Source organism: Salvelinus namaycush, chromosome 3 (assembly GCF_016432855.1).
Source record: "Salvelinus namaycush isolate Seneca chromosome 3, SaNama_1.0, whole genome shotgun sequence".
Taxonomy (NCBI): domain Eukaryota; kingdom Metazoa; phylum Chordata; class Actinopteri; order Salmoniformes; family Salmonidae; genus Salvelinus; species Salvelinus namaycush.
In genome coordinates this window covers 39,711,277-39,726,488 of record NC_052309.1, presented here as the reverse complement: position 1 = coordinate 39,726,488, position 15,212 = coordinate 39,711,277, and the positions used below count along the sequence as shown (strand labels likewise).

Genomic DNA, 15,212 nt, shown 5'->3' with positions numbered 1-15,212 from the left:
ATTATAAACTGGTTAACAACGTAATTAGAGCAGTAAAAAGAAATGCTTTGTCATACCCGTGGTATACCACGGTTGTCAGCAAATCAGCATTCAGGGCTCGAACCACCCAGTTTATAATGAAGAACATAATTCACAAAGACCAATCTCAATGAACATTCAAGAACAGGTTTTTCTTTTCTAGACATCACATTAGAAAACGGGTGGCTTAATTTTGTGGATTTCATTTAGCACAAAAAGAGGGTTGAACTTAGTTTTCACAGTTTCTTCAAATCCTTAACGTGAAACATAGAGAATCGTTTCAGGAATTTAACTCTTCCCTTTAAATATGCAGGCTTTCCCTTTAAATTGTCTTTTTCTTGCAAAGGTTTTCACTTAAAGATGTGAGGATTCAATTCCATTTCTCTTCATGTCGGTATGTTTTTCTTTAACTCATTGAGACACTGTTACCAAGGCAGTGTTTTGTTTGTAATGTGAATCCTCAATGTGACATAGAGTATTTCTTTCCAGTCTTGAGATTTTGTCACCTTGATTGGCCATCAGTAACTTCGATAACTCAGATTCACTCAAGCGTTTTCTCAATTGCAAGACCTCCAGAACATCACAACAGTTACTTTGTGCCTTCTACAAAGGTGCCATTTGAACCGTCTTCTGAAAGCTCGAAGAAAATTGTTTATAAATATGCAAGCCTTCAGCAATGTAACGCAAACGTCAAAACATCTAATATACATACTTTGTGCAGTTTTTGCTCTTGGCCTCAAAGAATGAAACGTTTTTTTAATCATGCCCGAAAACATCAATTTTGTTGCAGTGAAAAATCGCTCGTCATCAACATTATGAAAATGTGTGCGGAAAACATAATGACAACATCGTGTTCATGGAGTCAATCTGAAACGGACTAAGGCTTGGATGATTCCAAAGCATGGAACCCAACGTGACGGCCAGGTATAGACCTACAGTACAAGTTCACAATCAACTCACATACAGCAACTCATAGTTGTCATTGTTTTGTCAGTAATAAAACATAAGAGGTTTGTGGTGACCCACTAGTCCACAGAGTATGGTGTCCATTCTAGGACACACAATTTATGGTGACCATTTTAGGACACCTTCAGACCCCTAATCCTCATATAGGATCTTCCTTCTTAAGAGTTCTGATGGGACGGATCTGTAGTTTCTAGACAGAAATCCATGGTAGAAAAAACAAAAGGCCCATTCAAGGTGTGACTGTTGCCTGAATCTAGGGGCTGGGCAGGGGTTAAGATTGAATGGAGGTGTGGTTTGTGGAGGGAAAGTATGGTCTGAATTGTGTTCATTAGGGCACCCATAACAAAACAAATTTCTTAGTGGAGAAATCCAGGTAGTCCCTTTCTGTCTCAGTCTGTTTTCTTCTGTTTTGGTGACTACTGAACACAACCCAGGTGTCAAAAGGTCACGTTGTCCTTTAACACATCTCATTACTCTAGCCCCTCTCTATGCTCCATGCCCAGATCTCTCCTTCCTCCGCCGCCGGATATACGTCTCCCTCCCTCGCTCTCTTCCTCCTCCTCATCTTCCTCGTCCTCCTCCATAACTTCCTCTTCCTCCTCCTCCTCCTCCTCTTCCTCTGTGCCATCCATGGAGTCGTCGGTTCCACCCAGCATTGCTTGCTGCATGGCCAGGGTGGCTGAGTCAGAGGACAGGGGCTGGAGGCTGTCCAAGCCTAGGGGGTCTGTATGAGAAGAAGGAGAAGCAGGCAACGCAGGGTTTACACACTAAGAAACACAAACATGACATTATACCTGCCTCCGATTCTATATCCTTCTCATCAAAGTGTGCACTCATTCACCCCCCCCTACTGAGATTAAAAAGAATGAACTGGTGTAATGTGGTGGGATCACTATAGCCCATGCCAATATTCAATGTATTGTATTCACTGATCCATTGCTTTTAAATCCATGAGGATGAGTGTGCAAGTGCACACTATCTATGCACATTGATGCAAAATGATTACCCTTATAAAGTAGGTTGAAATAACAAGGAAACTATGTTGAAATATCAAGAGAATCATGATGACTCAACCAATCTTTAGCCAGAGTTTTGAAACAGACAAATAGACATTGACAGAGCGTTTGAATGGTTTAGTGACGTACTGTCAGCGTTGTTAGAGTGAGGTCCATGTGTCTGCAAGACGCCAGCAACAATGGAGTCTGGCCAGAAGCGCTGGGTTGGACGGTGTTGGGACTTCATCTTCTTAGCCTTGGGAGCTGGGTCTGGGTTACTGGCATCCAGCATGGGCTGGAGGATGCGCCTGCGAGCGTTGATAAACCTAGAGAGAGAGAGAGGGGGGGGAGAGAGAGATGCAGGGGGAGAGGGAGAGAGGGAATTGGAGAGGTAAAGGGAAAAAGACCCGTGTGAGAGAAACATAGAGACAGACCTTTTTTCTCTGTAAGAATGTCGTACTCTATGATACTGAGAACATTTGTAGACCAGTAGATGGCGCCACTATGTTGTGAATCACCATCAGGTGATAAAGCATAGCACTGAAGTTTGAACTCATCAACATTCACTCTGAACATTCAACATTTCTATTGATTTCATCCATACTTTTAGCCAGCTGATTTTCATCTCCTAGTGCATTTGCAGTAGTAGTATTACAATCTTACCAGTTGTTGACCTGTAATAAGGTCAGATTTGTTTGTCCTGCAATCTGTCTTTTCTCGTCCTCTGTTGGGTAGGGATGCTACAAAAGGGACAGATTTAAGATATTTAGGATGCCATCAGTAAAGTTTAATCAATTTCAATTAGTAGTTTTGTGAATGAATAGTTCAAACCCTCCCCTCACCCCTAAACTCTCAACTTCCCTAAACCTTTGACCCATGCCCCAACACCTTGTATTCTCAGGCCTTGGCCAGAAACAATCCTTAGCCCCTAAATCTAATTCTTCATAGCCTATCTGAGGGAGTGGAACTACCATATTGCTTATACCTATTCAATAAATTCATGGAGATATTCAATTCATTATTTCAGATCACTACAAGTGCCTACTAGGTAGAAGCTATGTGGGTTGTTTCTGGATGAGGCCTTCAGTCATACACAGCTACAACCCTGACATCATTAGCTCTAAACCCTTCACCCTGATTTTCCTCCATAGCTTGACTCTTCTCAATAACTTCCTCTATAGCTTAACCAAAGGAATAGGGATGAATATTAGCTCTGTGGCTACTGTAACTCCAACATATTAACATTGATGTGAACACTAATGTTGCTAGCTCACCATGAGATGCTGGAAGAGCCAGGAGCGCATGATGTTGGTGGCGTGCTTGGGCAGGACCCCTCTCTTGTTCTTGTGCTTCTTGTCATCACTGTCCAAGAGTGAAGCCAAGTCCAGGTTTACCTTGGATGGAAGAGAGGGATGGAGAGAGGGATGGGGTGTTATTGTTGCCACGGTAACAAAGAGACAGTGCCAATTATCCGTCTCTTTGGCAAGGGCAGAACCGCCCTCTTCACCATCGCCATAGCAACCCAATTTGAGTAATGATACTTAAAATAAAAAGGCGAGAAAGGAACGTCGATTCACAACACCCTTGACTCAGAGAAATCTAGGAGGCCGGTCTGATCTAGCTGAAAGAACTACGATGAGAAATGTGCCTAAAAAACCTGGCAAATTGTGCAAAAACAAGACAGTACAAGTAGATAGCTTGTAACTAAAACTTTGGCTTTGATAAGAGGTTTGTTCCAACTCCGTGGGTGGTTGAGAAAATTATGAAAAAGCACTTATTCAAGAAATCTCCGATTTCTATTTTACAGTATAGTTGGGTGGGGAGTACTCAGTGGCAATTAACTAGTTTAAACCATGTCCATGCTCACACTGGTGTCAAGAAAACACATGCATGTGCGCGCACGCACGCACACACACACACACACACACACAGAGTCCAATGGTCCTCTATAGCTCAGTTAGTAGAGGATGGCACTTGCAATGCGTCTGCTAAATGGCATACAAAATTTTTAAAAAGGCATATACAGTGGCATGAGATCACTATGCATGAATTCCAAAATGTCTTTAATCTAAAAAAATTCACCTCTGGTCCACACACAAAATAAATATTTCCTATGGCATTGGCGAAAACAGTATCAAAGTGAGGATCCTTCATTCATATTTAACAACACATTTGCAATGGCTAAAACACTTTTGAGGCAAAAATATGAAGATTTCTTCTGCACCACGCATAAATTGGCAGTACAAATGTCTGAATAGATCAATAAATATACTCAGCTAAAAAATATTCTTAATAATTTCATGCAGGCATTGGAAAGTCATGAAAATGGAATGGCTCCCAACTGATTCTGATATACAGTGCCTTCAGAAGGTATAAAAAGGATAAAAATGGATTTAATCGTCATTTTTTGTCAATGATCTACACAAAATACTCTAATTTGATGGTGGAAGAAAAAGTTTTTTGTAAAAGAAAACATGAAATATAAAACACAAATATACAGTATTTTGATTAGATAAGTATTCAATCCCCTGAGTCAAAACATGTTAGAATCACCTGTGACTCTTTCTGGGTAAGTCTTTAAGAGCTTTGCACACCTGGATTGTACAATATTTTGCACATTATTCTTTACAAAATTCTTCAAGATCTGTCAACTTAGTTGTTGATCATTGTTAGACAGACATTAAATATTGTGATAAAATTTCGAGCTGATTTTAGTCTAACTGTAACTAGGCCACTCGGGAACATTAAATGTCGTCTTCGTAAGCAATTCCAGTGTATATCTGGCCTTGCGTTTTAGGTTATTGTCCTGTTGAAAGGTGAATTTTCTCCCTGTGTCTTTTGGAAAGCAGACTGAACCAGGTTTTCCTCTAGGATTGTGTTTAGCTCTAATCAGATTATTTTTATCATAAAAAACTCCCTTGCCAATGACAAAGAAACCCATAACATGATGCAACCATTTCTTTGCCACATTTTTTGCAGTTTTACTTAGTGGAATTAAAATGTATTTTTGGGGGGTTTGTATCATTTGATTTACACAACATGCCTACCACTTTGAAGATGCAAAATATTTTTTATTGTGAAACAAACAAGAAATAAGACAAAAGAACAGAAAACTTGAGCGTGCATAACTATTCAACCCCCCAAAGTCAATACTTTGTAGAGCCACCTATTGCAGCAATTACAGCTGCAAGTCTCTTAAGATATGTCTCTATAAGCTTGGCACATCTAGCCACTGGGATTTTTGCCCATTCTTAAAGGCAAAACTGCTACAGCTCCTTCAAGTTGGATGGGTTCCGCTGGTGTACAGCAATCCTAAGTCATACCACAGATTCTCAATTGGATTGAGGTCTGGGTTTTGACTAGGCCATTCCAAGACATTTAAATGTTTCCCTTTAAACCACTTGAGTGTTGCTTTAGCAGTATGCTTAGGGTCATTGTCCTGCTGGAAGGTGAACCTCCGTCCCAGTCTCAAATCTCTGGAAGACTGAAACAGGTTTCCCTCAAAAAATTCCCCGTATTTAGCGTCATCCATCATTCCTTCAATTCTGACCAGTTTCCCAGTCCCTGCCGATGAAAAACACGGTGTTCTCAGGGTGATGAGAGGTGTTGGGTTTGTGCCAGACATAGCGTTTTCCTTGATGGCCAAAAAGCTAAGTTTTAGTATCATCTGACCAGAGTACCTTCTTACATATGTTTGGGTATTCTCTGACATGCCTTTTGGAGAACACCAAACATGTTTGCTTATTTTTTCTTTAAGCAATGGCTTTTTTTCTGTCCATTCTTCCGTAAAGCCCAGCTCTGTGGAGTGTACGGCTTAAAGTGGTCCTATGGACAGATACTCCAATCTCCACTGTGGAGCTTTGCAGCTCCTTCAGGGTTATCTTTGGTCTCTTTGTTGCCTCTCTGATTAATGCCCTCCTTGCCTGGTCCGTGAGTTTTGGTGGGCAGCCTTCTCTTGGCAGGTTTGTGTTTTAATAACGGATTTAATGGTGCTCCGTGGGATGTTCAAAGTTTCAGATATTTTTTTATAACCCAACCCTGATTTGTACTTCTCCACAACGTTGTCCCTGACCTGTTTGGAGAGCTCCTTGGTCTTCATGGTGCCACTTACTTGGTGGTGCCCCTTGCTTAGTGGTGTTGCAGACTCTGGGGCCTTTCAGAACAGGAGTATATATACTGATATGATGTGACAGATCATGTGACACTTAGATTGCACACAGGTGGACTTTATTTAACTAATTATGTGACTTTATTATATTTGTATTCTGTACAGGCTTCCTTCTTTTCACTCTGTCATTTAGGTTATTATTGTGGACTAACTACAATATTGTTGATCCATCCAAAGTTTTCTCATATCACAGATATTAAACTCAGTAACTGTTTTAAAGTCACCATTGGCCTTATGGTGAAATCTCTGAGCGGTTTCCTTCCTCTCCGGCAACTGAGTTAAGAAGGACGCCTGTAGTGACTGGGTGTATTGTTACACCATTCAAAGCGTAATGAATAAATTCACCATGCTCATAGGGATATTCAATGTCTGCTTCTTTTTTTACCCATCTACCAATAGGTGCCATTCTTTGTGAGGCATTGGAGGACCTCCCTGGTCTTTGTGGTTGAATCTTTGTTTGAAATTCACTGCTCAACTGAAGGACCTTACAGATAAATGTATATGTGGGGTACAGAGATGATGTAGTCATGTTAACCACTATTATTGCACACAGATAGTCCATGCATTTTATGTGACTTGTTAAGCACATGTTTACTCCTGAACTTATTTAGGCTTGCCATAATAAAGGGGTTGAATACTTATGGACTCATGACATTTCAGGTATTCATTTTTAATTAATTTGTAAAAAATTATAAAAACATAATTCCACTTTGACATTATGGGGTATTGTATGTAGGCCAGTGACACTTCAAAAAAATGTCATTAATTTAAAATTCTGTCTGTAACACAACAACATTTTGAAAAAGTCAAGGGGTGTGAATACTTTATAAAGGCACTGTAAATATATGAAACACAAACACACACACACACACACACACACACACACACACACACACACACACACACACACACACACACACACACACACACACACACACACACACACACACAGCATAAAATAAGCCTTATTACAGGTGCAGCTGGGGTGTCACGTGGAAATCCCTCCCCCTATCCCCCTCGGCACTGGGAATTTGTGTTCCGGAAAAGCGGGGTTGAATTAATTGGCGGCACCAAGCCGGGGTATCATTACCGGGAGCTTGTCGGTGATGTAGCTACGGGGCTGCACTCTATTCCCAGACCACGTGTAGAGTGCCGCCTCGGCTGGGTCCTGGGTATTCACTGAGGCCGCCGCTGTCTGTCAAACACAGAATTACCTGCCTGGCTGACACTGTGGCTTTCTAATACGCCTGCAGAGCAGAGCACCCCACAGTCTGCTCCGTAGGCGAGCATACGGTTGGTCTGACAGTCTGACTCAAATATTGACCACCTATGTGAGGTTCTTCAGGCCATGGGGATTGCAGGAGTTTAAAGGGACATGCACTCGCAAACTCTGACATTTAGAGCTTTCTTTGCAGGTGTGTTGGACTTCAAATTAAAATAAACAAGTCACTTGTTTATTGTACTAACATTTTGTCAAGGAGGAAACGTTAGCACATAGGCTAAAGGCTGAAACATTAGCATAATAAACAAGTGATACCTTGCAAAAACAGTGTGCTGAAATGTCATAAGTTTACCAATGACACGTTAGCTATTACACTATTACTCTAATATTCATTTCACACTGTCGTATCATGTTCATAACAGAGAGGCCCACCACTTGATGACAGCTAATGGCAAGCAAAAACAATGGTATGCATGACAGTGAGATTATTTGGAGTTGTTAGACATTATCCATCTCTACATCTTATGGCAGGAGAGGCAGGTATATGCTAGAAGAGCAGCTGACGGCCTCACCTGTGAATTCTGGATCTGGATGGTCCCCTGGGGGAGTCCCTGGGTTAACACCTGCCCTTGCGATGTCACCATGGCAACCGGCTGATACAAGGTGCCACCTGAGGGGATAATTTGCGGTCATAAGAGTCGAGTGGCTTCTTCTTCTGTGAAAAGCAGTCGGCCTTGCACCATTTCGGCTCGAGAGCTCTATTATCTAACCCTACCAAAACAATAACAACAACAACAACATGTAAACAAGGAAGGCAAAAGCACGTCGGTGCGAATGAAGCACGAAAAAAAAAGCTGTATTCTTTCATGAGTTGTTCTTTTGCTACTAATTAGCACTAATTTAGATTCTCTAATCACGGGTATTAATTTGAGCTTTGAATGTCTTGCGATCAAAGAGAAAGATGGAATGAGATTATCATTCTAAGTTGAAAGGGATTTCCGGAGGGCAGGGGTAACTTTTTTCTGTGCATAATAACAAGAAACCCAGCCACACTTTTGAGTGATATACACTACATTACCAAATGTATGTGGACACCTGCTCGTCGAACATCTCGTTCCAAAATCATGGGCATTAATATGGAGTTGGTCCCCCTTTGCTGCTATGACAGGCTCCACTCTTCTGGGAAGGATTTCCACTAGATGTTGGAACATTTCTGCTGGGATTTGCTTCCATTCATCCACAAGAGCATTAGTGAGGTTGGGCACTGATGTTGGGTAATTAGGCCTGGCTCGCAGTCGGCGTTCCAAATCATCCCAAAGGTGTTTGATGGGGTTGAGGTCAGGGCTCTGTGCAGGCCAGTCAAGTTCTTCCACACCGATCTCGACAAACCATTTCTGTATGTACCTCGCTTTGTGCTCGATTCATCACTCCATAGAACGTGTTTCCACTGCTCCAACGCATTTCCGAGTCCAATGCGAGTCCAATGGCGGTGATCTTTACACCACACCAGCCGAGGCTTGGCATTGTGCATAGTGATCTTAGGCTTGTGTGCAGCTGCTAGGCCATGGAAATCCGTTTCATGAAGCTTCCAACGAACAGTTCTTGTGCTGACTTTGCTTCCACAGGAAGTTTGGAACACAGTAGCGAGTGTTGCAACCCAGGACAGAGAATTTTTATGCGCTTCAGCACTCGGCAGTCCCGTTCTGTGAGCTTGTGTTGCCTACCACTTCACGGCTGAGCCATTGTTGCTCCTAGAAGTTTCCACTTCACAATAACAGCACTTACCGGGGCAGCTCTAGCAGAGGAGAAATTTATGAACTGACTTGTTGGAAAGTTGTCATCTAATGACGGTGCCACGTTAAAAGTCACTGAGCTCTTCAGTACGTGCCATTCTACTGCCAATGTTTGTCTATGGAGATTGCATGGCTATGTGCTCGATTTTAAAAACTTGTCAGCAACGGGTGTGGCAAATTTGAAGGGGTGTCCACATACTTTTGTGTATATAGTGTAGAACACCATTAACACAAAATGTATTTTCATAATTATATGTCAACAGCCTCCATTTGACGTAGGATATGATGTGACCTACCAGCAAGCAGTTGCTGAAATAATAATTGATAAATACTTAATGCAAAACATTGTGGCTAAACCTTCTCTCACTCTAATGTTGTTTTAATTTTAAATGTTGTGCATGCAGAGTAGAACACTTTGTACAATTTGTACATACACTGTTTCTGCCCATGTCACTACAATGTAGAGGTATAAGGGACACTTGTTGTATGATGTAATATCAGGGAAGGTGAGGTACCCATAGAACTGGGTTGAGGAAGGTGGAAAGGCCTGACACCACCTGGGAGTTGATGGTAGTCATGGCAATGTTACCCTGTTGCAGGGTCCCGGTGTGCACCATGATGCCCGAGGAGTTGACGGAGCTGGAGACTGATGTCATGGACGGAGAGGATGTCTGGAGGAGGTCCTGGTGAGGTCAGAGGTCATAGGAAGAGAAGGAACCAGTAAGGGGGTTGAGAAGGGCCGTTCAGGATGTACATACGACTAATACAATTTGAAACTTGAAACATGAAAGTACAGAATGTTGCGGATAAAAATGCCATGAACAGAGCTGATGATTCCTTAGTGCTACATGTAGGAGACATATCTGTTCTTCAAAACGTTCTATCCAAACGTTACACAATGTATTAGACTAATGAATACGGCTCAGATGTTTGGACACAAGTATAATGGTCCTTCAGAAAAACACGAAAACATTAACGTAGTTGGCTCCTTGAAAGTGCATACCAGATACACTATGTTTAGAGTTTGTACGTATGTGCATGCAACATATGTGTAAGTGTCCGCCTTACCTGCTGCAGGCTGAGCGAGGTGTGCGAGGGCGAGTAGGGCCCGCCCAGGTCATTGCGAAGCAGGTTGTCGCTGTGCATCTTGGTCTTGAGGCAGGTGATGTAGCGGTTGCAGAAGTCCTTGCAGAGCTCGTTAACCTTCTCCAGCTCCAGAAGGTGGATCCTCAGCACCTGGATGGCCTTCACCATCTTGGGAGGGAGAGAGAGAGAGGACTATATGCAAGCTCAATGATTGGGGAAGGAAGGACGCTACATGCTAGCCTGAATGCTAGTCTAGATTGGCTCAACTTTAGCTAGCTCTATTGTTGATTTCTCCAGTTTTAGAATGGTGTAACCTTAGCAGACCTGTGTTCAAATGCATTTGTATTTGAGTATCTGGTAAAAAAAAAAAAAGAATTGGTGTGTATTTGAGTATTTACAAATACACAGCCAAAAACATGTACTTTTATTTTAGTATTTGAATGGTTATTTGATCAATTGTATTTAAGAGGATTTTCAGATACTTCAAATACTATTTTCAAATATCTGGATAAATGCATGGGAGTGTATTTGAGGCAGTGTATTTGAATTGTTCAAATACATTCCAAGTGTATTTCCAAATACATAAACATTTTTACTTCTTGTCTTTTCAAATAAAAATATATCTGAACACTTATTTCAATTGTATGTGAAAGTAATTGAGATATTTGAAATAGTATTTGAACCCAGGGCTGAACCTGATCACCTGGACGGCCTTCACCATCTGAGAAGAGAGAGGCAAAGCCAGCAGGCTCAATGACTAGGGAAGTAGGCTACATGCTAGCCTGAATGCTATGCTCGCTCAACATTGGCTAGCTCCATGGTTGCCTTCTCCAGTTTGAACCAAAGGTAAATAATAATATTGGCAATGATGTGCCCAGGGGCTAGGGGTTGTTTCTGGACAGCCCCCTCATGTGCCTTACAAATGATGTGCTAGCCCTAGTCAGTCTCTGAACGTTCTAAGATAGCCCTTGACATAACACCTGCTAATCCATGAGCCCTCTCAAAATCCTTCACCATGATCCAAACTGTGTCCTTTTTCCAACCAGGCTTCTCCTCCCAGTGCTCACTCCCTCAAAGTCAGCACTCAAGGGCACCAGAATGGGGCGGAAAAGTGCTTGGCCAAGGAGGAGATAAATCTGCCAATTACTGCCGCTTGTTTAATCGGGAGCCAAGTGCCATCTCGGCCAGTCAGCTTCAGCATTACTGTCCTGTGGAAGAGTTAGTGTGTGCCAGGGCCAGTCCGCGGCCGGCACCTCGTAAAGCACACAGATGCGGGGTTAATTGACTGCCGCACCACTTGTCGGCCGAGTACCCCCATAATGATGAGAGCCGACCTTCCATCTCTCTCTCTCCCCAGCCACCTTCCCTATTTCTCCTAATTTCTAATTACTGCTAGCTGTCATGGAAGGGTGGGAGGGAAAGATCATGAGGGGGGAGAGTGGGAAAGGGGAAGAGAGAGAGAAAGGGTGAATATAAATAAATATTTAGAGAGACAAAGGAGATGGAAGGGAAAGGGGTAGACGTGTCTGCATGTGAGAGAGAGAGAGAGAGAGAGAGAGAGAGAGAGAGAGAGAGAGAGAGAGAGAGAGAGAGAGAGAGAGAGAGAGAGAGAGAGAGAGAGAGAGAGAGAGAGAGAGAGAGAGAGAGAGAGAGAGAGAGAGAGAGAGAGAGCTAATTGATAGTCTAGAAGAGAGAACCATGTACATGAGAAAGGGTGAGAGAGGAAATAAGACAAATTGATATGAGTGGGAAATAAAACGGGACGTATGTGAAAGGGATATGTAATGACTGCCTCCACCAGTAGAGGAAGCAAATCATCCTCAACATTAGTAAGCTACGTTAGACTATTGAGATACTTCCTCAACATGAGGAAGCCGTTAAGACTATTGAGATGCCTCCTTAATGAAGAAGTCACGCTAGACTATTGAGATGCCCCCCAGGCAGGGTACTAACCAGGTTGTCCAGGTCGGGGTCCTCGCTGAAGAATGGCTTGTGGTCCTGCTCCTGCTGGTGCACAAAGTTCTCGATGTCCACATCGAAGCTGGCAGAGGTGATGCACTCAGAGCCCTGGGTGGCCTGCTCACACTTCTCAAACAGCAGGGCCAGCAGTGGGAATAGGGGATGTCTGGAAGGATAGGAGAAAAAAGGAAGTAGTTAGACTTTATAACTGCTCTAGCTGTATCTTGATTGCCATATAAGAAGTAGTTCCAGGTGCAAAGTTTTTTTAAACTCTGTTTGAGAAGAGGAAATGTTGTTTGTTATGGATACTGCTCTCGCTGTATCGGTATTTGTGGTATGTGTATCATGTTTACAGTCTGAGGTCGACAATGCTCCTTTTAAATGCAATGTTCCTGCGTTCTCTGAAACCACATTCACAGTAAAGGCTCAATCCGAAATGACCATTAAACGGGAAGACTGAAGTTTGAGGTTTTGTTGTGCATTGTGTTCTTGATACAGTATTGTTGTACTGCAACAATGCTCTATGTCTTACACCCAGGAACCGCATAAGCAAGTCAACTTGATTGTTAACTCCACTGACAAATGCAACAGACAAAGCGAACAGTAGGCACTGAGATGATCTACTGCACACCCAGTCGCCAAGCTCAGTAAAGGTGCAGGAGTAATCCACTGGGCACACACTGGTTGAATAAACGTTGTCAATGAAATGACGTGGAATAAATGTTGAATTGATGTCGGTGCCAAGTGGGAAATGCATATGATTGAGTGAAAAAGGAGCCTCCACACACTTCAATCAGATGCAATTAAAACGCTGAAATAGCATCTGAAATAGCGTCTGAAATAGCGTCTGAAATAGCGTCTGAAATAGCGTCTGAAATAGCGTCTGAAATAGCGTCTGAAATAGCGTCTGAAATAGCATCTGAAATAGCATCTGAAATAGCGTCTGAAATAGCATCTGAAATAGCGTCTGATTGAAGTGCACGCAAACTCCTTTTTCACCTCCTGACAAGCAAAACAAAACAATGAACAAACTGTTTGACGCAACCTCATATCACTGTGTTATCAATAGTTTGGATTAGTGTTGCAAAAGTCCAAAAATTCTTGCTTAATCCCTTCTGATTCTGTAAATCCTCAAACCATGAATTCTGAAAACCTGGGGCTTTTGGGAGAGTTCTTGGAATTTCACAACCCTAGTTTGGATAGTTTTCTCATATTCCCTAGGACATTTAGTTCTGGTATGAATCAATATGAAGATGACGTTAAGTAGTGAAGATATGGTCCATTGCGATAACAGTGAATGTCACCTACATTGTTACCATCTGTCTTTTATGGCCAATGTCACAAAGGTCAGACCACTCAGTAATATGGTCCAATGATCCATCTGCAAATCCCCCTCTGTTTAATATAGTAGTTCCAACTTCTGCAACTCAGGCAATAATGCCTGTTCAATGTTAAGGAGAGAATATACAGTATATCAATGAGTATCAATGTTTTGGCAGAATTCACAGAGTTGGACAAAGTTTATGGATACTTGTGTAGAATTAACTGGACAAGACTAAAACAGAAAACAATAGCAAATCAAATCGAATAGAAGATAAAAACATCTTAATCACTCCTTAATAATCATACAAATGCCAGGAAAAAGCCTTTGAATGTGCATGTATCACAAAACTATTCAAACACTAAGAACACTTCATCAAGCACACTATAGTACCAATAACCTTTATAGCTTTGCGTATTTCATGTTGTAAAACCCAAAATAGCAGAGGCACCTCATAACATGAAACAACATGACAATTAATTAAAATCTCCCCCAAAAACATGACCTCCCTGCATCCGTCTCTGTACTAAAGTGGTGTGTGTGTGTTTGTGTGTGTGTGTGCGTTGGTCTGTGCCTACGTGTAAGCATACATCCATCTGCGAACGTGCACGCGTGTGTGTGTGTATATGTGGCGTGAGAGAGTAGGTAGGTAGGGGGGAAGTGGGCATGTAGCACACAGGGCTACTCTAGGATGCTGGGAGAGTGGGCCCCTGCTCTGGCTCTAACCCATGGCTCGCAGCCTTTAATAGCCCACTATATTAGACTCTAATCTGCCTGATCCCAATTTAATGCGGCTCCCTCGGCCAGACGTGAGACGAATACTAAACAGGCGGCCATGCGCAGAGCGCTGAGCTGCAGTCCTCCCGGCCTCATTCACGGGGCGTGCGAGAGAGAGAGAGAGAGAGAGAGAGAGAGAGAGAGAGAGAGAGAGGGGTTCACTATAAGTGCCAACTACTTCCTCCCTCTGAAACCGCACACAGAGGAAGGGGATGAACGAAAGAGAAGATAGAGGATAGGAGTGGAGGGGGGGGCAAGGGAGAGGGGCTGACTGCAAAGGAGTAATATGTTCATCATGGCTTGTTTTTCAGGTCCTATGCTATGGCAGGTGTTCAATTATTTAACTTGCTGGTGATCTAACGCACAGTTCAGATGCCGAACTTTTGGTGAGTGGAAGTGAATAGAAATGAAGAGCGGGCTGGCACGGTTGAGAGCTTTTCATGACATACTGATTGGTTTCATACAACCGATCTCAACACTACAGTTGGTTTCGGGTCGAATTCAGGCATAAGAGCGACCTCTTCTGTGCTAAAGAAACTACAAAGTTTATTGCACTAAAAAGGCAAAGACCAATCACATTTCTGTGCAGCACAGAAGTTAATGTTTGAAACAGTGAATATGATCGGTTTACTGTGTCTCGGTTAACGTAACGTGTCTTCAGATTTCATAACTCCCTTTAACTAAGGAATCACAAAGCGTCTTCTCCTCCCTAAAATAAACCATGAGGTATGTTAGCGATAGCGATATTACTGTGCAGCGTACACGTTCTATTTTCTCCCGAGATGGCAAAGTAATTCATATGTTGATGTAGTGTCCATCCGTTATGAATGCTTCAACCTCTGTGTTGAGAAGTCATGTTTTTATTGCTGGTTCAAAGAGCACCAAAAACTATACTAACCATGAATAA

At 42.5% G+C, this 15,212-nt stretch overlaps 1 protein-coding gene across 4 annotated transcripts in view; it reads right to left on the bottom strand.

Moving 5' to 3' along the window:
• Nucleotides 1–80: 80 nt before the first annotated feature.
• Nucleotides 81–15,212, bottom strand: part of LOC120044354 (homeobox protein PKNOX2-like) — a 33,487-nt gene continuing 18,355 nt past the window's right edge. The window contains exons 3-10 of one of the 4 annotated variants that reach the window (XM_038988975.1): nt 12,202–12,373; nt 10,231–10,416; nt 9,710–9,845; nt 7,942–8,039; nt 3,254–3,373; nt 2,643–2,719; nt 2,130–2,305; nt 81–1,708 (exon numbers count right to left, since the gene is read on the bottom strand). In XM_038988975.1, coding sequence (XP_038844903.1) covers nt 1,455–1,708; nt 2,130–2,305; nt 2,643–2,719; nt 3,254–3,373; nt 7,942–8,039; nt 9,710–9,845; nt 10,231–10,416; nt 12,202–12,373 — 1,219 coding nt within the window. In that variant the 3' untranslated portion in view covers nt 81–1,454. The remainder of the gene's footprint in view (nt 1,709–2,129; nt 2,306–2,642; nt 2,720–3,253; nt 3,374–7,941; nt 8,040–9,709; nt 9,846–10,230; nt 10,417–12,201; nt 12,374–15,212) is intronic. The other 3 variants (XM_038988976.1, XM_038988977.1, XM_038988978.1) reach the window with 3 other exon arrangements.